This window comes from Balaenoptera physalus, assembly GCF_965194825.1.
Source record: "Balaenoptera physalus genome assembly, chromosome: 15".
Classification (NCBI taxonomy): Eukaryota; Metazoa; Chordata; class Mammalia; order Artiodactyla; family Balaenopteridae; genus Balaenoptera; species Balaenoptera physalus.
This window is the reverse complement of record NC_138894.1, coordinates 8,444,323-8,467,989: the sequence shown is the minus strand read 5'-3', so window position 1 is coordinate 8,467,989 and position 23,667 is coordinate 8,444,323. Positions and strand designations below refer to the sequence as shown.

Sequence of the window (23,667 nt, the reverse complement as noted above, 5' to 3'; positions counted from 1 at the left end):
TGCTGGCCTTCCCTCTGGCCAGTTTCCCTCTAAGCACATCCCCGCCCCCGCCCCGCGCCCAGTCCCGACCCCTCGCCCACCGCAGGACCCCGCCGCGCGTCCCCGGCAGCCCAGCAGAGGCGGTGGCGGCCTCGGGGCGCGGGTGTCTGCGCCGCCCAGGGAAGCTGGGGGGTCCGGGGGTCCATCTGCCCGTACGGCGCGCAGGGTGCTTGGCCCAGGCTGGGTCGCGGCCAAGGCCCGGCGTGCGGCCAGGAGCGACCCGGCCGGCGGCGGCGGCAGCGGGAGCGGAGGGAAGGAGGAGGAGGAGGTGGAGGAGGAGGAGGAGGAGGACCGCGAGGAGGCGGGAGGAGGGAGGGGGAGGAGGAAGAGGCGGCTGCGGCTCTCCCCGCCGGCTCTGCGTGCGGAAGAGTTTGCCGCGCGAGCAGCGGGCCTCCCGCAGGAGCCAAGAGAACCCGCGGCGGCGGCGGCCCGGGAGCCGCGGCCGCGTAGCTCCGAGACCCGCAGCCGCGGCGGCGGCGGCGGCGGCGGTTGCTAAAGCAGCGCCTCCCGCCGCCGCCCGGGAGGAGCTCGCCGCGCCCGCTCGCCGCCTCGGCTCCCAGCGGCGGCGGCGGGAGGCGCGTCTCCCCGGCCCAGTCCGCGCCCGGCCCCGCGGGGCCGCCCCGGCCCGCTCCGAGGTAAGGGCCGCAGCCCGGGACGCGGGTGGCCCGGGTGGGAGGACGTGCGCGCGGGGTTGCGGGACTCCGTCACCTGCTCACCGGCGCGGTGGACGCGCGGGGTGCGGAGGGACGCTCGGGCCCGGGGCTGCGCGGCGCGGGGGTCGGGGGTGCGGGGCGGTTGGGTCCCCACCCCCAGTCCCGGGTCCCGCGGCGGGGACATCGCGTCCTGCGGGACCGCAGCGGCGGCCGGGCGGGTGGGCTCCGGGTGCGTCTCGCCAAAGAGGCAGAGGACGAGACACCCCGAACCTCAGGATCTGGGGTGCTCTGAGTACCTTCGGGGTGGGCGGAGGCCGTGCCCGGGTAGCAGCCTCGAGGGTCGCCCATTGGCCTCCCAGAGCCCCACCGCGAACCCCCCCCGGAGCGCGGGGCGCCGGGGACCCCCGGAGAGAGTGCCGTGCGCGCCCCGGGCACCACCTAGGTCGGAATTGGTTCCGGGCCGGAATGGGTGCCGAGCCTGCCCCCCGGACGCCCGGAGAGCGCGTGTCCCGGCCCCTCGCGCCGCCGTGCTACCCGGAGCTCGTCAGGTTGGATGCCAGGGTGTTATTTTGATGGGAGGTGCGCCCGCTCCCAGAGCCGAGGAGGGAGGCTTACCTTTGACCTTTCCGTAGAGCGCCGCGGGGTCGGAAACGGGGGCGGGGGGGCGGGGTGGGGACGGGTACCAAGGGGCCAAATTAAAAACCAACCCCTCTCCTCTGCCTGCCCCTCCTTAACTGCTCAAGGTAAGAAAGTTTGTTTTCAGCCCTGTGGTTCATAAATAATTAGTAACCAGTTTTGTTGATGAAGCAAGATGGAAACCTTAAAAATACGTACGCACTTCCAGAAAGTCTAAAAGCTCCCAAGGTTGTATCCGGGAGGCTTTAGTTCGGAAAGTTAAAAGCCTCTGAGTTCAACAGGTGTTCAGAAGGGGTCCGAAAGGGGAGAGCTTGGCGAGTTTCGTCTTTTTAGTACCTGCTCCTTTGATTCATTAAATTGATTGGCCTGTTTCTTTAAGGTAAAATATTGAGTAGTTATTAACTTAATTAGCAGAGACGAACTGGTCATTCTTGATTATTTAGAACCCAAACCTTCTTGTCCTTAATAGAAGGGTTTTCCCCATTTGGACTTTCCAGATAATTAGCTCTAAGGCAGTTCCTGGCAAGGTTCAGCCCTGTCCATCCCTCTGTCTACCGGACAGTAGCTAACTCAGTCGCTGATCAGTGAATTGACCAACTCATTATGACTTGCATTAAAACACAGCAAGTTTTAATTGCTTTTCCTTGGGAGGTGCTAGTTCAAAATTCAAGGGCAAGTAGTAGCTGCGTCTTTCTGCCCAGAAGATTTCTTGAAGGAGAAGTTTGCCAAAAATAACCCCCAAATGTATTTTAAAATAACTCCCCAATACATATGATGTTTAAATGAGCTATTCAGGCTTGGGCCACTATTTTGCAAAAGCAAAAAAATCTGTTTGCACAGGTAAACCAAGACCGATAGAAGTATTGGCATTTCTCAGCAGTCTACCTAAAGATTTAGTTAAAAATAAAGTGTGCACCGTAAAGGTTTTCAATAATTGTCTTACATCTCACAGAGAGATGTGGAGTGTGGATTAGAAGAATTGTAAATATGCTGTTTTTAGCCATTTTCTTATTGGAAATCGATGCCTCTATTTATTTGCTGATCTGTCCCACTGTAGCAGACGTAGAATCAGTTTTATTCTCACTGGTCCCCATAGTGACTCCCATGGAGGCCAGAGAAGGGAATATATTCCAGAGGAAATATGTTATTAATAAAACGTTACCCCCCAAAGAGTTAAACATGCCAAGAAAAGAACCAAGTGAGGCTTCACTAATTAGTGTGATGAAAAAAATTCCCTGATTGGAGAAGCGAGTGTTCAGATGGTGACTCAAAAATTCATCTTTCTGTAGAAAATGACAATTGTTTTTAAGCTCGTTTGATTCTTGTAAATGTTTGGACCCCTTTTTACTATTTCTGGCTATTTAATTATGACAATGATTAAAAAAATAGTAAAAATAGTTTAAAATGACGACATCATCTGATGTGTGTCGTTATGAAGTTGAATTCATCTTATTTTTGGAACAGTCTTTCTTAACTCTTGGTAATCTTTATAGCTGGCTCTTAGCACTGCTACTAGTTTTTAGGTTAAACATTCAAAATTAGTGATTCCTTTCGGATTAAAATAATAATGCATGCATATGCTCTTTATATCACCACCTTTATAGTAATTTTTCTTAAGTTTGGCTTTTGAACCTTAAGCCTCCAGAGGGCTAAGTCCTTTTTCTTAATTTTTAAAACAAGTATGTATTTTATTCTTTCCGTGAAAAGTCAGTTTTTCCATGGTGATCCGGGCACCGACTGTCCCATGCTGATGCCGTGCACAGGGTGTCATCTCTTTCCCAAGAGAGGTCAGATTATGGGGTGTTGAAAATAGCCCAGTGACACCATATTCTTGGCTTTCTTACAGCAACAGTGTAATTGGCTGCATCAAAGAAGCCTCTAATTGAGTTTTGCATTTAAATAGTGGAAATGATATGCATTATTTGCTTACAGAAATATTTGACTAGCATGTTCCTGATCTTCATTCTATGTGTAGCAAAGATAGGAGGTCAGGGACTGCCACATTCATACTCCCCCCGGCATCTCATCCCTCGGAGGCCTTGTTCATCATCAGTGCTCAGTAATAAGTAGGTGTAGGAAATGAGCTGACTTGTCGATGACAGTTATCCAAAGGGTAGAAATTGCTGAATGCTAATGGGATACTCAGCTCTGAGTAATTCTAGTTTAAATCTGAAGATGATTAATAGCACCTTAGAGCACTAAATAAACACTTACTAAATGTGAACATATTTAAAGGGGGAATTTTTTTTTAATGCAGTCTTTACCTAAGGCGCGACTGTTTCTCGCTGAATTCTTTGAGGTTGGGGACCACTTGGCATTTTAAGCAAAGTAATCTCTTGGGTAAAGTTCCCCCAGAGATCACTTGAATTTTTGTGGGTCATAAGACAATGTGTGGTTTCCGTATGATGACTTGGAATAGAAACGAAAGTTTATCTTCTACGTTGGTGTGAAAAAACAAACAAAGGTATATTAAAAAAAAGTGGAGGGTGCAGAACATCACGTGTCAAACTTTATAGCGTGTGGCATTGATTGTCTGGGGACCTTGGGTCTGGGTTGGGACCTGAGATTCTGCATTTCTTACAAGATCCCAGGTGCTCTGGAGGCTGTGACACACTAGAAGTTTCTGGAATATTCTTAATTCAGTTCAGCCTGTGTTGACCAAGCATCTATTGCGTAGTAGGCCCAGGTGACAGGGAAAGAAAGCACGTGGGTCTTCCCTGCCCTCAAGGAGCTAAGATGAGGAAGGGAGATTCTTTCTAGACTGAAATGAGTCCCTGGAACACCACTCTTCAGTGGTGTGGCCAGAGAGGGGCCGAGGAAAGGGGGTTTTCCTGGTAGGGCTCTCACATTGGTCATCCTTGATCTCTAGTCTTCTTTAAATGGAAAGCTCTGTGACTCGCCAGGAAATAAAATGCAGATATTGAAATCAGACAGACCTGGGGTAGCCTCCCTGCTCAGCTACTGTGTGACTTGGGGCAACTTTTTTTAACCTCCCTGAGCCTCAGTGTCCTGGTCAGAAAAATAATGGGAATAATGCTCACCTCGTCACGTTGGTAGGATGACCAGTGAAGGACACATGTTAGGCATAACAAAAGGGATTGCTCTTATTACTGCTGATGGCCGCGGGGCAAGGGGGAAGAAGAGGTTCCTAAAAATATTTTTGTGTGTAGTTCACCAATTAGAGATTCCATTTGGTTAATCAACAAACCCAAGGTCGGCAGTAGAGAACCCCGCCTGGGGATGGAGGGCGGGCAGCTGTGCAAGTTAATGGGATGCAAAATGGAATGATGGGAAGCACCCACATCTCCACTCTCCTGCAGGGCCCTGGCTTCTGGTGAGCCTTGGTGATACTCTTCTAGCAATATATTTACCTGAGGCTGTTCCTGGTACTCACCCTGTAGGTTCTGTTGATCAAGACCGACTGGTGTTTGTGGCAATCAGGCACGCCTTAAAAATATGTTTTGGAGGGAAGGGCATTGGTGTGTCCCCAACCAGGCCCTTTTAAGGGTCAGAGCCATCCATCAGCCCTCTTCAGTTTAATCTGAGTTCCCTGAAGGCAGTGCGGGGTGGGTGGGAATTCACCACCCAGCGCTTTATACTTCATGGTCTGAGGTGATAGCTTCCTCCTGACGTCTGGGGAAGATGGATGTTCCAAGGTAGCGGTCTCCTTCACCCTGATTTTAGGAGGGGTAATCTGGGTAGCCCTCTAAATACTTCAGGCCACGTTGCTCTTACGGGTATGTTTGAGAGTTCCACTTATTATTTGCAAAGGAGATTTCTCTGCTCCCCCTCCTAACTCCATGCCCTGCCCAAATAAACCTTGAAAACCAAGTGCAAGAGAATGGCAATGGCCTGTGTGACCCTGTGATATGTGTGAGGGAAGGACAAGTAGAGCAGTGATTGGAGCCAAAGCAGACCTGGGGGAGGGGGTATGGTAACAAGGGAGGGAAGGCGGGGCAGGGAGCATCTGAACACTTAAAATGGAGATCACAGCAGAGGTAGGGCCAGAGGGTAGGAGGTGGGACCCAGGGCCCTGACTTTATGCATTTCGTTACTTTGCTGAAGGCCATGGAGGGTTATGTCCCAGGTCCCTGAAAATCGTCTGGGCTTCTGGTGGACACAAGCCCTCCTAAAAGAAGGCAGGTGACAGAGCCGAGCTGCACGATACTTCCAGCCTCTTCTGAACCAAAAGTGGCGCTGTGCAATGTCTCGAGGGATATCTGGGCCCCTTTGAAAGTCAAAATACTGAGAACTGGAGAACATTGTAAAAGTTATTTTTCTGTTATAAAAGTATACTTAATTTTTGGCAAATGTAGAAAAGACTGAAGAAAATGCAGATTACCTACAATCTCGAGGTGTGTTTCCCTTCAGTCTTTTTTCTATGCATTAAAATTATTTTTTTTAATGTTAGATTTTTAAAAATAATATAATCTTTTAAAATTTTCAAGTAATCCACAACCACTTCTTAGTAAAAAGAAAAAGATCTGCTTTGCTGTCTGGCCCTACCTAATCATCACCCCCTTTTTTCCACCGGGTAGAAACCTGATTTTGCTCAGGAGTCAACCCTAGTCCACATGTCTCAGGGGTAAATCCTGATTGGCTGAGCAACCATGGGGCGGGGCCTGTTGTCCTCGCCAGTGATAGGCTCGAGGTGAGCAGATGGCCCTCATCCTGGCCAATCAAACGTGAGGGTGGGTTACTGGGGGGGCTTCCCTGACTCTTAAAAAGAGGCGCGGGAGGAAGCGGCAGCTTTTCTTCTTATGGACACAATGCCTGTAAGTGGGGCAGCCGTCAGCCACCAGAGCAGGCTGAGCCAGGTCCCAACTGACCTGCAGAAGAATGCAAAGGTGAAGAATGGGGCCTCCACAGTGCCCTTGACCTTCCGAATTACCCAAGAGGAGTCTCTGATTTAGGACGTTTGGGACCTGAAGTCTTCCTGACCCCTTAAAGCAGGTCGAGTTGGGTGTTTTTGTTAGTTGTAGCCAAAAGCATCCTAACTGACGCATCCCACAGCTCTCCACCCCTCTCAGGAGGTGATTGCTGTTAGCCATGTGGGTATAACCTACTAGTCATTTTTGCTGCATTTACGTATATACCCATACATGTACATTTTCTTTCTAAACCAACAGAGCTAATTCTATGCGTTTTATTTAGTGACTTTTTTGTGTGTGGCATGAGGTGTTTTTTTTGGTCATTTCTTATATCTATTCTTTTTAAAGGTTACATAGTAATATTCAAAAGTATGGCTGACACATAATTCATTTAACCCATTCCCTACTGTTAAACATTTATTGTGCTTTGTTTCCACTTCTTGACTATTGCAAACATTGCTTGTATTAACTTCCTGATCTGTATAGCTTCAGGTACATTTCAGATTTTTCTCAGGGATTACCAGTGGAGGATTCCTGGGTAAAGGGGCACACCTCTTTGAAAGATTGATAGATGCTGCTAGGTATATGAGTAACACAGTATGGAAGGGTGCTGTGTCTCCATGTCTTAACCAAACTCCAATTCATTGAATATTCCGGGTAAACATGATTTTAATGGCTGTGTAATAGGCCACGATAATTGTTTTTGGAGTGTTTCAGTGGTTTGTGAGGACACACAAGAGAATATTTGAAATGGAGCCTCTCCATGAAAACTAACTAGACATGATCAACCTTGCAGTAATCTCCAAAGAGTCCTGAAGTGGTGTTAGGAGACACACCCCTCCAGTGATCTGTTTCCAAGGAAACTTGGAGGAGACAGCCTTCCAGACCCTCCCCAATCCAGTCAGACAGTGGGCTGCCCAAGCGTTTCTAAGAAGCTTTGTTGTTTCTGGGATCCACAGTTTTTACTCTGACAGACGTTCTATCTCTGAATATACAGGAGTCATTTAAACAAAGACTTCGTGCATTTCGTGAAGCAGAGCAGAAATATGAGTTTGCTGTACGAAATTTTCCAATTCTGCAAGAGAAGACGGGAAAGCAAATGGGATGGATGAAACACATAAAACATGTTAATCACATTTTTTCGCCTTAATTCAGAGAAGAAAATCTAATGTTTCAGGGAAGTTCCCAGGGACAGGGTAATTCCATTTCGAGTCTGGTGCCTAATCGTTGATCCTCACTAATAGCCCATTTCAGTGAAATTCAGATTTATCTTTAGTGCTATCTACAGAATACCAGTATTATTTCAATTTCAGAACTAGAAGGCTTCAATTTTTCCTCTGTTTCATTTTGCAAGGTTAAGGCCTATTTAGAAATAGGCAGCATGGGACTTCCCTGGTGGCACAGTGGTTGGGAGTCCGCCTGCCAATGCAGGGACGTGGGTTCAATCCCTGGTCCTGGAGGATCCCACGTGCCACGGAGCAACCAAGCCCATGCGCCACAACTACTGAGCCTGCGCTCTAGAGCCTGTGAGCCACAACTACTGAGCCCACGTGCCACAATTACTGAAGCCCACGTGCCTAGAGCCCGTGCTCCGCAACAAGAGAAGCCACCACAGTGAGAAGCCCACACACCACAACGAAGAGTAGCCCCCGCTCGCCGCAACTAGAGAAAGCCCACGCGCAGCAATGAAGACCCAACGCAGCCAAAAAATTAATTAATTAATTAAAAAAAAACTGTATGCCCTTTAAAAAAAAAAGAAAGAAATAGGCAGCATGATAGGTGTACACATCGCAGTGTGAACAGTCAGCCGGCATGTTGTCAGAGTGGGGGAAGGGTTAGACGTTGCCTCGCAGCCTGAGAAGTTTTTGGGAGGAGGTGGGTTGGAGTGAGACAGGGAAGAGCCCATCCGGCTGCTGAGTTGATCCAACAAATCATGGATTTTCCACATCAACACTCCCATTTGTACCATCTACAAAAAACATGGCCTGAGGGGAAGGGTCCAGGGGAGGGATAGATTGGGAGTTTGGGATTCACATGTACACATTACTATATATAAAATACATAACCAACAAGGAACTCTGTTCAATATTCTATAATAACCTAAATGGGAAAAGAACTTGAAAAAGAGTAGATACGTAGGGACTTCCCTGGCAGTCCAGTGGTTAAGACTCTGTGCTACCACTGCAGGGGCATGGGTTCAATCCCTGGTCAGGGAACTAGGATCCTGCATGCCAAGCTCCGAAAAAAAAGGAAAAAACAAAGAGTAGCTATATGTATATGTATAACTGAATCACTTTGCTGTATGCTCAAAACTAACACAACAGTGTTAATCAACTCTACTCCAATATGAAATTTGGAGTATAGTTGGCTTCAGGCTTCTCACTGCGGTGGCTTCTCTTGTTGCAGGAAAAAAAAAGAAAACTAAAAAAAAAAAAAGAGAATTCCTCAAAAAAAAGAAAAAGAAAAGGAATTAACAAATCAAAAAGAAGACATGGCCCCTGGTGTCATCATCATTTACTACATAAGATGCCTGTTTCCCTGGAGATCATGTTCTACTAAAACTATGAAAACAATTTAAAACCCCCAGTGTTGGTGTGTGTTTGTGGTGGGGTGGAATGTTGCCAAGAACGAATTGTTGTGTCGCTCTGGACTATCAGTTCCTCCAAAGACCCAAAGCAGAGATTACTCTTGACCTCACCAAGGCTTTCTTCCCCTTTACGTTGATTGTCAGAGAGAGAAACTCATTCACAGCAAATTTGCACGGGGGTTTTGTCGAGGTTTTACTATCTCTCCAGCTAGAGAGCTTTCTTCTATTTCCGATCCTGTGTAGCCCTTGGCTGATAATAATCACTTGGATTCATGGCTCAAGACAAACTGATTTCATTTGAGGTAAGAGAGCTTCTGATTTTCAAGCCACTTCTGGGACTTCCCCAAAGTGTGTCCACTCCAGCCTCTGCCTCTCAGCTCTCGACACTGAGGGCGCGAGGCGGCCTCGTTCTGCCTGGTCCTGGGATCCTGGAAGCACTTGTCACGCGCCACAGTCCCTCTTTGGGAGTCTGTCACTCACCTCCACACACCAGGTTTACCAGCATGGGGTGGCAGCTCAGAAAAAACCTCCGCCCTGTGACTGTCACCTTTACTTTCATTGGATCTGGAAAGGCTCCACTTTTGGAGGCTGTGTCCAGGGGAAGCACAAGACCCCTCGATTTTAGAGTTAAATGAAGGTGGCCTTGATGAGCACAGACCCCGTCCCCTGCATCTCACATCCCAGCCCTGACTTCTCCACTAGCTCAGGTTTGCGCTTTCACCTTCTTGGCCGTCACTCACCCCTCAGCAGGCTGACGCTTAGTTCTCAGGGCTCTGAGTCCTTCCCTTGCTCTCAGGTGAGTAACAGGACGCTTCCGGGCAGGGCTGCAGCCATGACTCTCTAACAGTTCGGTTTGGACCCGGCGTCCCAGATCGTTGCCCTGGTCCACATGTGTGCGCGTCATTCTTGTGCCCGAGCCTGGGCTCAGGCTGGTCTGCGAGCCCCCTGCACCCCACACCTCATGCAGGGCCGGCAGGTAGGCGATCGCAGGGCTCAGTGGAAGAAACGAGAGGAGACCATGGACGTTGGGTTCCCAGCTGCCAAACAGCAGGTGTCATCCGCTCAGCAGTGTCCAAGGAAGCTCAGCAGCGCCCGGCTTCCTGCACGGGGGCCGCTGGCAGCTCCGGTCCCCTCCCCACCTGGGGGCAGCTCATCACTCATCTTCATCCTGGGTGTCCAAGCACTTCCTTAGGAGGTTCCCCCGGCTGGATCTGCCCTGGCAGGTCCTCAACCAGTGCCTCTACCTTGGCTGCCCAGCGCTGGGCCGCCATCCCCTGTGCTCTGAGAAGACACCCACGTCTGGGCAGTGAGACAGCCGCCCAGCTTGTGCCCATTTATCTGGACCTGTGCCGTCGGGTCCATATGGAGTTACTGGGTGGGAGTGGCCTGTTTCCCCCCTCTCTTATCTCCCCCGGCCTCGACTGGTGGCGTTCTCCAAGCACGCAGGAGAAGCTGCAGCTGACCAGCTCCAGAGGCTGGGATGGCCCCTTCCTGCAAAGACCTGGGAACTTGTGGGGCGTGCCTGTATTTTAAAAAGAAGAATAGTTCCCTCTGTGTTCCCAGTTTCTCCAAAACTGTGCTGTGTTTGCAGCGGTCAGCTGTTCAGAGTGGCCAGCTGTCTAACCTCTGCTTTATGGAGCAAACCCTGGTTTCCGTCGTGCCACGTGTCTAAGTTCTTGTCTCTGTTAAGCAGCAGGGTCTCATCCCTCAGGCTGTGGGGTGGCGTCGTTAGGAGGAACTCACTTGAGGCTGTGTTTGTATTTTCTAACATCTCAGGTTGGCAGCTCCTGTATGTATATTGCAACCTGTTTATATGAGATACTTGTAAAAGCCTGCAGCCTTTTTCTCCCATGTGGCGGCATTGACCTATGACCTGATTTTAAATCACAGCATGGGGTGGCCATCGCCGTACGGGTCGGCAGCATTTTTTTCTTTTTTTATTGAAATAAAGTTGATTTACAATGTCGTATTAGTTTCTGGTGTACAGTGGAGTGATTCAGTTATACATATATATACATTCTTGTTCATATCCTTTTCCATTACGGTTTACCAGAGGATATTGAATATAGTTCTCTGTGCTCTACAGTAGGACCTTGTTGTTTATCCATGCTCTGTATACTAGTTCGCATCTACTAATCCCAAACTCCCAATCCATCCTTCCACCATCTCCCTCCCCGCCTTGACAACCACAGGTCTGTTCTCTATGTCTCTGAGTCTCTTTCTGTTTCACAGATAAGTTCATTTGTGTCATATTTTAGATTCCACATATAAGTGATATCATATGATATTTGTCTTTCTCTGTCTGACTTACTTTGCTTAGTATGATCATCTCTAGGTCCGTCCATGTAGCTGCAAATGGCATTATTTCAGTGTTTTTTATGGTGAGTCAGCAGCATTTGACAATGACTTAGTGAAGACAGCTTGTGGCCCACGGCAGAAAGCCCTGACACCCTGACACGGTCACTGTGGCCAAGTGACCTCGGCAAGTCACATACACACCAAAACTCAGTCTCTTCATCTTAACAGGGAGGTATTGATACTGAAGGGGGAAAACCAAGAGGAGAGAATGTTTGTGAAAGAGTTCCATAAAACTGAAAAGTTGTAGTACTCTTCTTATTACTTGCTGTTGTGACCAGCTCGTCATTCAAGCTCCTCCACACCCAGCTGGGTAAATGCCAGCCCCAAGGTGACTTCTTTTTGAATGAAGTACTTGGTTTTCTTTCACACAAGGTACATGCTAGCAATTAAAAACACAATATAGGCCAGTGTTCTCTTGAAAGCTAACGTCATGGGAAAAAGTGAAATCCTTCAACTATAGAAGCCAAACACTTGGAACATCTTGGCAGTGGCTTGGGCTTGCAGTTTGCTTTCGAAAGCTTTTGCCATTTATAAGAACAAAGTAGCCTGAAAACATTTGGTGCCTGAAAATTCAAACTAAATCAAATAGACTCAGCATGTTCCCATGAATTCTAAGATTTTATGGGATGTGTGGGGCATTTCCCCATAATAAATGTGATGTGCTATTTCTTGTGACCTTTTGTTTCTTTCTAAAGAGGGTTGGCCTGTGGAATTGGGACTCAGCTCTGACCACCCTGGAAGAATGCTGTGACTTTCCTCCTGTGTCAGAATTCCTTACAGAGCAAGGATCTCCTGACTTTCAGTGGAACCAGGAGTTTAGTCTTTGGACTGGACACACACAAATACGCCGATTCTGGTTAATAAGTTGGTTTTCATTGTGGAGAACCGTGTGGAGGTTCCTTAAAAAACTAAAAATAGAGCTACCATATGATCCAGCAATCCCACTCCTGGGCATATATCCAGGGAAAACCATAATTCAAAAAGACACATGCACCCCAATGTTCATAGCAACACTATTTACAATAGCCAGGACATGGAAGCAACCTAAATGTCCATTAACAGATGAATGGATAAAGAAGATGTGGTATATATATATATATATATATATATATATATATATACACACACACACACACACACACACACACACACACACACACACAATTGAATATTACTCTGCCATTAAAAAGAATGAAATAATGCCATTTGCAGCAACATGGATAGACCTAGAGATTATCCTATTGAGTGAAGTAAGTCAGACAGAGAAAGACAAATATATGATATCCCTTATATGTGAAATCTTTTCTTCTTGTAAAAGATTTAATTTTACTTATTTTTGGCTGTGTTGGGTCTTCGTTGCTGCGCACGGGCTTTCTCTAGTTGCGGCGAGCTGGGGTTACTCTTTGTTGTGGTGCGCGGGCTTCTCATTGCGGTGGCTTCTCTTGTTGCGGAGCATGGGCTCTAGGCACGCAGGCTTCAGTAGTTGTGTGCGGGCTCAGTAGTTGTGGCACGCAGGCTCTAGAGCTCAGGCTCAGTAGTTGTGGTGCACAGGCCTAGTTGCTCTGTGGCATGTGGAATCTTCCCCGACCAGGGATCGAACCCATGTCCCCTGCATTGTCAGGGGGATTCTTATCCACTGTCCCACCAGGGAAGTCCCATGGAATCTTAAAAAATGGTACAAATGAACTTATTTACAAAACAGAAATAGAGTCATAGATATAGAAAACAAACTTATGGTTACCAAGGGAAAGGGCAGGGGAGGGATAAATTGGGAGATTGGGATTGACATATACACACTACTATATATAAAATAGATAACTAATAAGGACCCACTGTATAGCACAGGGAACTCTACTCAGTACTCTGTAATGACCTATATGGGCAAAGAATCTAAAAGAAAAATGGATATATGTATATATGTAACTTATTCAGTTTGCTGTACACCTGAAACTAACATAACATTGTAAATCACCTATACTCCAATAAAAATTAATTTAAAAAATAAGTTGGCTTTGAGATGGAAGGAAAGGACGTACAACGGACTGAATATTTGTGCCTCCTCCAGAATTCATATGTTGAAAACCTGATCCCAATGTGATGGTGTTTGGATGTGGGACTTTGGGAGGTGATTAGGTCATGTGGGTGGGGCTCTCGTGGATAGGATTAGTACCCCTATAAGAAGAGGCCAGAGAGCTCGGTAGCCCTCCTTCCACCATGTGAGGACACAACAAGAAGGCCCCCACCTGCAGGTGGCAAGTGAATCCTAACCAGAACTGACCACGCTGGCATCTTGACCTTGGATGTCCGGCCTCCCGAGCTATGCGAAATAAATTCTGTCGTCTAAGCCACTCAGTCTCTGGTCATTTGTTATAGCTGCCAGAATGGACCAAGATAGGACCTCAGAGATCATCCAGCACAAGGTAGCTCACCTTTTCCAGATGAAAATTAGAGGTTCAGAAAGCAAAGGGGCCTCTCCCTGCTCCTGGAGCCCCAGGTCCTGCAGCCAGGCAGACCTGCTGACCCTTCCAGGAGGTTCTGTGCTTCCCTTTTTCCCTGAGACCTGAGGATGTTGCTTCTCAGCTGAAATCCAGCCAATGCAAGGATGAGGCTTTCCCCGGCCTCGGCCAGTACACTCATGCCCGGAAGTACTGGGAGGGGGAATGCCTGCAGCTTGAACGGTCAGCCTCCCCCCAGATCCGTCCTATCTCTCGGAGCACCACGCAATCTGCTCTCCAACGTGACAGTCAGATAAGGGAGTCAGAGTCCCGGGGTTGCTGGGAATGGAGGAACAAGCACACGCAGGACACAGACTGTCCCCTTTCACTTCTGGAACCCACTCGCTCTTGTAGCTGCTGACATCGACTTCCTTCCAGATAAACAAAATAAAAGCACAGAACTTGCTCATTTCCAGGATGAAGGATGAAATGCCTCTTTATTTGAACAACTTCCCAAAGTGCTTCTCACATCTGGGGGGCCGGGGTCCACGGTAGGACTTTCCCACCTGAGCGTCTTTTATGCCTTAACTTTGTCACCTGTGCCTCTTGGGCCTCTCTTTATCATGTTTCCTTAACACATGAGGCAAGGTAAAATATCATCGGGTCTGGGGTCAGGGCTGTGTCCACTGTCACTGTCGCACACATTAGTGCCTTGGATTCGACAGCAGTCTCTGGAGGGATGCGCTGTTTTATCCCCGTTTTGTGTACGAGACGCCAAGGCTCAGAGAGGTTAAGAGACTATCACGGGGACATTCAGAGCAGGAATTTGAATGTAGCTCTTTAAAGAAGGACCAAAAATAGAACAGCCGGTTTTATTTACTTTTTCTGAAATGCCACTTCTGAGAAGCTAGGATATGTATAAAACGAATTAAGCATCTTACATGTGACTTTTTTTTTTAAGTGGGTTTTCTTGAGTATGAGGTTATCATGCGGCTGCTGGAGTAGAAAACAACTCCAATCTGGGGTCCGTTTTCAATGCGGCTCTTTGGAGGAGGAGGCCGTGTGCGAGAGGGCACGAAGAGGAAGGCTGGCAGGAAAATCTTTTTTAGGGCAAAATCATTATTCTGTTCCTTGCCATCTTTTAGTAGCTAACCTGCTTTTCAGAATGGTTTCTTTTGCTGTAATAAGGACTCTTAAATCAGGACACTCCTTCCGCCTCTCCTCGTTTTGTCTGGACTCAGGGACATCTTTCTTTGGCCGAACTCAACATAGAGTCAGCACGAAAAGGTAGGGGCCGCCTGGTACCACATTTGCGAAAACACTTTCACCTGACCCTCATCATCCCGGACCTAGAAAACCAGCAGCTGCCTTATTGACGCACGAGCCTCCTGGAAGTCACCTGGGTTAACCTGAAGTGTGCCCCTCCACCCCTGACACACACACACACACACACACACACACACACACACACACACACAGAGGCAGGAACCTCAGCACTCAGCAGATGCCAAAGAAAATAGATACAGGAAAGGTATTAAAGGCTTTTAAAGGCTCCTCTAAGTCGTTTCTTTTTGATTTGACTCCAGGGGAAGTATCTACAAAGCCGGTCCACTTAACTTACGAAGGGCGGTCCAGAAAACCCCAATCCCACCTCCCTCCACCTTTGGGCAGCTGTAGGCAGAGGGGCTGGGCTTGCCATGTGGGCTGGGTTGGATCAATTCTGTCCTTGCCTGTCCTTCTGTCCCCACCATTTATGGAGACAGAAGCAAAACCCCAACACAAACATCTGTACGATAATTCGGTCTGTCCTAGGATTGGCACACATAGGCACAGGCAAAAGCAAATGTGTTCCAGCCACTTTGCTCAGATTTGTACCACACTCTCTCCAAAGAGGAAGGATTAGCCATCCAGCACCTTCTCAGAATGAGTGTGTTACCCTACCCAAGAAATTTCTGTTTTTCTCCACCATCCTTTAATAACATCCATCTGAATTATTCTGGGCTGTGTATCAGTTCAGAGAGTTCTAAAAACAAACTGATTTAGCATTCTTTTTTTTTTTTTTTTTTTTTTTGGTGGGATCTTAGTTTCCCGACCAGGGATCGAAACTGTGCCCCCTGCAGTGGAAGCACAGAGTCTTAACCACTGGACCGCCAGGGAGGTCCCTAAAAACAAACTGATTTAGGAAGGTATTTTGGTGATGGCAAGTTAAACATGTGCCTTGGACGATGAGGATGGAGATGGCGGGCTTGGGATTACTTGCTGTCGGGACCAACCATGAACTAATAGGGCCAGGAGTTAACTCTGATTCAAGGGGTACTGCGTTGTACCAGTTATGCAAAGGGTGGGCTATGCCAGGTAAATTCCCTTTTTCATCAGTTCCCTACACACAACTTTTGGTATCTTGGTTTCAACGCTTTCCTGCTTCTTTGGTCTTGCCTTTTGCTCCTATCATGAAGGTGGGTCTCCTACCCCAAGCATGGTGTCAGGGGAAAGAGGTATACAGGGTTTGGGAGGAATGGTTCACCCCAGCTTTCCCAGAGGGTGAAAAGTTTGATCCAAAATACGAAAAAAACTTTACAAAGAACATGAGATGAGGTCTGTGAAATGTGGGGCTTCTCTTAGTTCTGGGGCAGATTTTTCAGGATCCAGAATTAAAACCAAGAATACCTTTGAGCCCTTTAGTGTAAGCTTGCCTGGTGGCAGCCCTTGTGTTGCTATTTCTAGGAAATTATGATGTTCCCAAACACCTGAGTCATTCAGCAGTGGGTCCCCGTCCTTCTAGAATTAATTAATGTTCTAGGGCAAACCTAGTATCCCAAAGAGTTTTTTTTTTTTTTCTTTCCCCAGCCAAAGAAGAAACTGGAATTCATTTGAATTCAGGCAGAATGAAGAATTCTTTCAGATAACTTGAGGCCCATAGTGGATCTATTTTATCTTCTGTCTAAAAGTTAGATTGTAAACTGCCACATTTATCCTACTATCCTAATCTCTTTGTTATACCTAACCCATGGGTTGCCGTTTTTTAAGACAGTTTACATTTTACTTCAGCAATTTCCGCTTTCAGTAACTATCAGAAAACTTCTGGGAAATATCTGGGGTGAGCTTCTAATCTGAGTGAAGATAAACTGAATTTCCTTCAAACTGGTCCTTTTCTCCTCTTCAAGCTGAAGTGAAGAAAAATTGGGCGCGTGTAGAGAAGATGGTGTGGAAGAGACTTGGATTCTTGTGGCAGAGTCTCCCTGGGAATTTGTCCTCCAAAGAGGAGAGTCGGGGGCAATAGACCTGGAGGAAACCTCAGAGTCTCAGGCCACTAACACCATCATGTCACAGATGGGGAAACTGAGGCAGGACCTGGGCAATGGCAGAGTCCAGCGTGGAAGCAGGTCTCAGCCCCATGTCCTGAGGTCATTGTCTGCTTCTCTTCACCTCCCTCCCCTTTCTTGCCCACCTGCCTTTCAGTGTACATGTTGATCATTTTTACAAACAGGAACAGGATTACAGCTGTGAAAGAAAAGACAAATACTGCCTAGTTTAAGTCCCCAGATCACCACCATTGGTTTAGCTCATTTGTATGATTCCCATTAAGTTGGATGGATAATAATAAACATTTTAAATTTGCTTTCTCATGATTGCATGCACTGATTTAACTTCTTTTCCTTGACAATTAATTTGCATACTCAGTGAGTTGAGACAGAGGGCGTAGTGACCCCAGGGCCAGCAGACCCCCGGTCTAGCCCCTTTTACCCGTGGGGAAGTTCGTTATTTCTCTGCATCCTCTGAGAAGTTGAGAATACAAGGCCCACTTTCTGACAGGAAGACAGTCTTTGAACAGTAGTTAAAACAGCTGTTGAATGTTTAAATAACACTTTTTTCTTCTTGATGGAATTTAGGATTTATTGAAAACTGTGCCTTGTTAGTACATGCAAAGGATGTTAAGGCAAACTGTTCTCGTCTATATCTGGGGTGTCTATATTTTGATAGTTTACATGAAAAACAAAAGTTAATGGCATTATTTTGTTCACCTCTCCAGACCCCCGGGCCTTTGCCCATGCTGTTCCCCCCACCTGGAACACCCTTCCTGCCTTTATCACCTGCTGACTCCTGTTCACCCTTTTGGACTCAGCTCTGGCCTCCAGGATCCTTCCCTGAGGGGGTCTAATGGCTGTGCTCTGGAGTCCTACAGAACCGCTTGCATGTCTTTTTCGTGGCAGTATCTAGATTTTACAGTTTGGAAGTTACCAGCTTCTGTGGCTGTCTCCCCACTAGACTGTAGGTCCCTGGGAGTAGAGATCAGAATTTCCCCTTTGTCTTGCAGGAGCTGCTGTGTAGCAGACATGCTCCATCAGTGTTTGTTGAACTGAACCGAAGGACAGAAAACCTCTGTTCATTTGAACTGGGTCATGGGACCCACTTTAATAAAGTTACATCATTTAGTCTGGGGGAGAATGGATACACGTATATGTATGGCTGAGTCGCTTTGCCGTGCACCTGAAACTATCACAACATTGTTAATCACTATACTCCAATATAAAATAAAAAGTTAAAACAAGTAAATAAAGTTACATCATTTAGTCATTTTGGGTCCTTGAGATCCTGTGTTGTATTAAGTGCTCTCCTCAGCCAAGGGCTAATCCACTTGTGTTCACAGGCCCTGGTTCCTCAAAACGCAATCATCTACCTCCTGGTGGCCACTGGACAATCTTTCCGCTACAGCCTTTCTTCTTGTCTTAATCCTTTTCAGCCCAATGTTCCTGAGGCTTTAGGGTTCAGAATCTGGAATTCCAGATCTGATATCTCAGAGGACACCAGGTGCCTGTGAAGTCACATGTCCCATCGCGGCGGGGCAAGGAACACTGCGAACTACATCCATCGGAGAAGGTCACACAGGCTGAGTGGAAAGAGCACGTGACAACGGATGGTCTGATTCCATTTCAGGTAGAACATGGAAAAGTGAAAGGAGTGATCTCTCTGCCAAACAGAAGTGTGGGGAGGTGGTAGAACACAGTGCTTACAAGTCATGGGGATGGTGTGTAGGCTGCCTGGGTTCAAATCCAGCTCTGCTCCCGGCCAGCTGTGCAATTTAGGAAAGTGGCTTACACCCAGAACCTCCGCGTCTTCCTCTGTCCAATGGGGATATGGCGGTACCTACTCCTTGCTGTCATTCTGAGGATTAGCTGAGATGCTATATGCAGAGCCCCTAGGATTGTGCTGGCAACGCAGGAGGCAAGCAGTTAGTTGTCACTATTCTGTTCTCTACAGTGAACATGTTTGCTCAGGCCAATTATACCTATGAAAATTTTGGAAAAAGTATGAAATGTTTAGAGAAAGCCAGCCAGCATAATCCCTACCTGCGTAGCTGGCACTGCTACAGGGCTGTGTAGGAGACAGGCCGGACCAGTGACCGATGGCTGTGCCCAGTGACTAAGTCAATAGCCAGACTGACCCTGCAGAATTACACACACACACACACACACACACACACACACACACACACACACACACGCTCGCGGAGTTAAGCCCCCACGTGCCAGGAAAACTGGAGTGTAGTCTCCCTGGGTATCTACATGCCCAAAGGGATGAAGCCCAGACTTTGGGAACATCTCAAGGTCATAAAAACCCAGACACAGGAGACTCTCTGACTTCCAGAGATATTTTATTTACATTCCAAAAGGTCAAGGTAAGAACCCAGGGTCCTTTCCCTCCCATCTCAAAGGAGCAAAGGTTTCTCTCCTTCCTTGCTAGACAGGGAGGGAGGCACCTGCTTCTCTCCTGCACAAAAGCAGGCAGAATCCTTTGTTTTCCATCCCGTGTCGCTGGGGTGTCATCGACACGTGTAGAAAGTTCCCATCGGCTCTCATCACCACGTCCAGGGATCTGGGTCTGGGGGCCCACACTGCAGGGCCACAACGGCTGCCTCGTGTTTCTGCAGTGTTCATTTATATAAAGCATATAACTGTGAGTGGGCAACATCTCAGACTCTGCACAATTTGACAAACAGGTCTGTATAACTGGGTGTTTCGCTGGCCCAGAGAACCCTGGGTCCCTGTCTGTAGGATGTGTCTGAGGACTGAGGGAGCTGGGTCAGCACAGAGCCCAGGGTACATCGGCAGGACCAGGTGACTCCAGGTGACCTCACTGGCGTTCCTTTTACCAGAGAGACCCGGTACATCAGTAAACAGCCAATTTCTACAAATTGTAGCTGGATTCTTTAATAGTAAAGTACAGTTCTAATGAAATGACTCTGCCCCAAGCTGTTCCTGAAAGGAGTGAAAAAATGCTGCAGTCTCCTGGTGTTCCCACTTTTGATCAGCCTCATCTGGGAATTTAATACATTTTCTGATCAAAGTCCAAAGTCTCTGCTTTGCTGCAGCTTTAATCTTTGGCTATAAAGCGTCCTTCTATTACACACACACACACACACACACACAAATCAGGTTACAGCCAAACGGGGGGTTGGAGGGGGTGGGTAGGGAATATATATCTAGATAAAGAAGTAATCAGTGCCTTCATTATGGGAAGGTGCTTGGACAGTTCAGGTAAATGTTAACAATTTTTTCAATGTAACTTTTCAGTATGTTTGAGATATTTTATTCTATATACTGAATTTTGTTCATTGTTGAAATGGTCCTAAGCCATGTTCTGCTATTTTTTGATGTTTATGTCAAGAAAAAGAAGAAAAATAATTTAAATTCAAATGCTTTTTGAACTCCAGTATTTAACTTATTTTTTTTTTTAATTTTTATTCAAATATAGTTGATTTACAATGTTGTATTAGTTTCAGGTGTACAGCAAAGTGCTTCAGTTATACATATATATAAATATATCTTCTTTTTTCCATTCTCTTCCATTATAGGTTATTACAAGATATTGATTATAGTTCCCTGTGCTATACAGTAGGCCCTTGTTGGTTATCTGTTTTATATATAGTAGTTTGTATATGGTAACCTCAAACTCCTAATTCATCCCTCCCCTACCCCCCTTTCCCCTCTGGTAACCATAAGTTTGTTTTCATTTTTTTTTTAAATTAATTAATTAACTTTATTTTTTTTGGCTGTGTTGGGTCTTTGTTTCTGTGCGAGGGCTTTCTCTAGTTGTGGCAAGTGGGGGCCACTCTTCTTCGCGGTGCGCGGGCCTTTCACTGTCGCGGCCTCTCTTGTTGCGGAGCACAGGCTCCAGACGCGCAGGCTCAGTAGTTGTGGCTCACGGGCCTAGCCGCTCCGCGGCATGTGGGATCTTCCTGGACCGGGGCTCGAACCCGTGTCCCCTGCATTGGCAGGCGGATTCCCAACCACTGCGCCACCAGGGAAGCCCCATAAGTTTGTTTTCTATGTCTGTGAGTCTGTTTCTGTTTTGTAAATAAGTTCATTTGTATCTTTTTTTTTTAGATTCCACATATAAGTGATATCATATGATGTTTGTCTTTCTCTGTTGGCTTACTGCACTTAATATGACAATCTCTAGGTCCATCCATGTTGCTGCAAATGGCATTATTTCATTCTTTTTTATGGCTGAGTATATATGTACCACATCTTCTTTATCCATTCATCTGTCAATAGACGTTTAGGTTGCTTTCATGTCTTGGCTATTGTAAATAGTGCTGCAATGAACATTGCAGTACATGTGTCTTTTCAAAGTATGGTTTTCTCTGGATATATATGCAGGAGTGGGATGGCTGGATCATATGGTAGCTCTATTTTTAGTTTTTTAAGGAACCTCCATACTGTTCTCCATAGTGGCTGCACCAATTTACATTCCCACCAATGGTGTAGGAGGGTTCCCTTTTCTCCACATTCTCTTCAGAATTTATTATTTGTAGACATTTCGATGATGGCCATTCTGACTGGTGTGAGGTGATATAGCTCATGGTAGTTTTGATTTGCATTCCTCTGATAATTAGTGATGCGTCGCTAATTCTTAGAGACAGGCTCAACGTGAAAACATGCTTAACTTCTTTTTAATTACAAAAAAAAAGTTTCTGTGTCTGTTAAGGGAATAGATGACATTTATAAAGGAGTCTAAAGGATCCCTTTATCAAGGAAAATGGATGGGCTTCTGAAGGGCTCCTGTGTGAATGAAATTGCTCTCAGGCCATCCTTTGTCTCACCCATCAATGAATTGTTCAGACAGGTGGCAAGATGGGGTCCTGTGAAGCCACACCAGAACTAAGCAGCTCCAGCCCCAATGTCCTACATTCCCCAGAGGGAGACACAGGTAGACGATTCAGGAGGTCAGATACCCCAGAATAGAAAAGAGAAAGAGGCCCGCCTGGTCTGGTTCGGCCTGATCCGGCCCTGACATTCACACAGAAGGTCACGTCAGCTTCCCCGTCTTGCCAGAGCCTTGCCTTAAAGATAGTTTTTTTCTTTAGTTCTGACCTAGTTAACCTATGGTTTGTGTCGTTAGGCCCATAGTCAGTAAAGTAGTTTACCCAACCCACCCAGCATTTCCCAGGCTCCCACAGTGCCAGGCGCTGAGCTGGTGCTGGGACGCCGCTGGGGATAGGCACCCAGGGGGCTGGGATGGGAAGGCTCGGTGCTTGGAGGAGCCCGAGGGCCCTTTCACCCAGGATGCTTGGAGACTCGGGGGCCCAGATCAGCAAGTATTTTGATAATTCTCCGTAAGCACATACTTCATAATCGGAACACCAGTTTTCGGAGAATTAGAAGCATTAGGTGTGCACAGACTCTACTGAAAAGCTCACCTGTCTTCGCTCACTCGATCTCCAGCGGGGCTGAGGACCTGATGATTATGGACCGCGTTCTGCGTGATACCCCGTTGGCTCAACAGGTAGAAGTTGTGGGGTACCGTACGGATACACTCAGGCCCAAAGGTGCATTTTGAAACAACTCCTTAATATCTTTCCTTTTCATTTAGCCCTCTTACTTGATGAGTATAGAGGAGCTTCCAGTGGCTTCAATTCAAATGAGTGAGAATTCACCATTGATACTGTGTGGGAAAGTCACATACACGACTTGGAAGTAAGGAGAGACTGTCTTGTGATGCTCTGTGTTGGTTCCGTAGATGCACCATTTTCCAGAGCAGTGGTTGACCCCTCGTGGAAATGTATTCATTCTCCTGATGCCGCTTTGATTGGAGAAGGAGATAGGGAGGCAAGGATGGGGAAGGCACGGGAGACCCTGGACTGTGGAAATAAATGAAGACCCACCCAATAAGGACCAGCTGAGGCTATTTACTCAGAGCTGGCAAAGCGAGGCAGTCAGCCACCATCACTCGTGTTTCGGCAGAGCCTCAAGGGCAGGCGGAGGAGTGGGAAGGATTTAGGGTGGAAGGAAGGCAAGCCTCCAGGGGTGCCCTGGTTGGAGGCTGTTAGGGCAGCTGGAGATGGGCTCAGGAGAAGTTGGGCACCCTATGTGAATGGCTAGCGGTATGTATTTTATTTTTTAATTAATTTTATTTTATTTTTATTGAAGTGTAGTTGATTTACAACATTGGGCCAATCTCTGCTGTACAAGAAAGTGACTCAGTTATACACATATAGACATTCTGTTTTTTATATTCTTTTCCATTATGGTTTATCACAGGATATTGAATATAGTCTCCTGTGCTCTACAGTAGGACCTTGTTGTTTTTCCATCCTATATATACTAGTTTGCATCTGCTAATCCCAAACTCGCACTCCATCCCTCTCCCACCCCCTCTCCCTTGGCAACCACAAGCCTGTTCTCTGTGTCTGTGAATCTGTTTCTGTTTTGTAGATAGGTTCATTTGTACCATGTTTTAGATTCTACATGTAAATGATATCGTATGGTATTTGTCTTTCTCTGTCTGACTTACTTCAGTTAGTATGATAATCTCTAGGTCCATCCATGTTGCTGCAAATGGCATTATTTCGTTCTTTTTTATGGCTGAGTAATATTCCGTTGTATATATGTACCACATCTTCTTTATCCATTCTTCTGTCGATGGCCATTTAGGTTGTTTCCATGACTTGTCTATTGTGAATAGTGCTGCTATGAACATAGGGGTACATATATCTTTTTGAATTATAGTTTTGTCTGCGTATATGCCCAGGAGTGGAATTGCTGGATCATATGGTAATTCTATTTTTAGTTTTCTGAGGAATCTCC

At 46.8% G+C, this 23,667-nt stretch overlaps 1 protein-coding gene across 8 annotated transcripts in view; it reads left to right on the top strand.

The window, feature by feature from the left end:
- Window positions 1-321: 321 nt before the first annotated feature.
- NPAS2 (neuronal PAS domain protein 2) overlaps window positions 322-23,667 on the top strand; it is a 191,209-nt gene continuing 167,863 nt past the window's right edge. For 2 of the 8 annotated variants that reach the window (XM_082427306.1, XM_082427302.1), the window contains exon 1: window positions 1,150-1,240. In XM_082427306.1, coding sequence (XP_082283432.1) covers window positions 1,158-1,240 — 83 coding nt within the window. In that variant the 5' untranslated portion in view covers window positions 1,150-1,157. Of the gene's footprint in view, window positions 675-1,149; window positions 1,241-9,029; window positions 9,089-23,667 lie in introns of those variants that run through there. The other 6 variants (XM_082427309.1, XM_082427305.1, XM_082427307.1 and 3 more) reach the window with 6 other exon arrangements.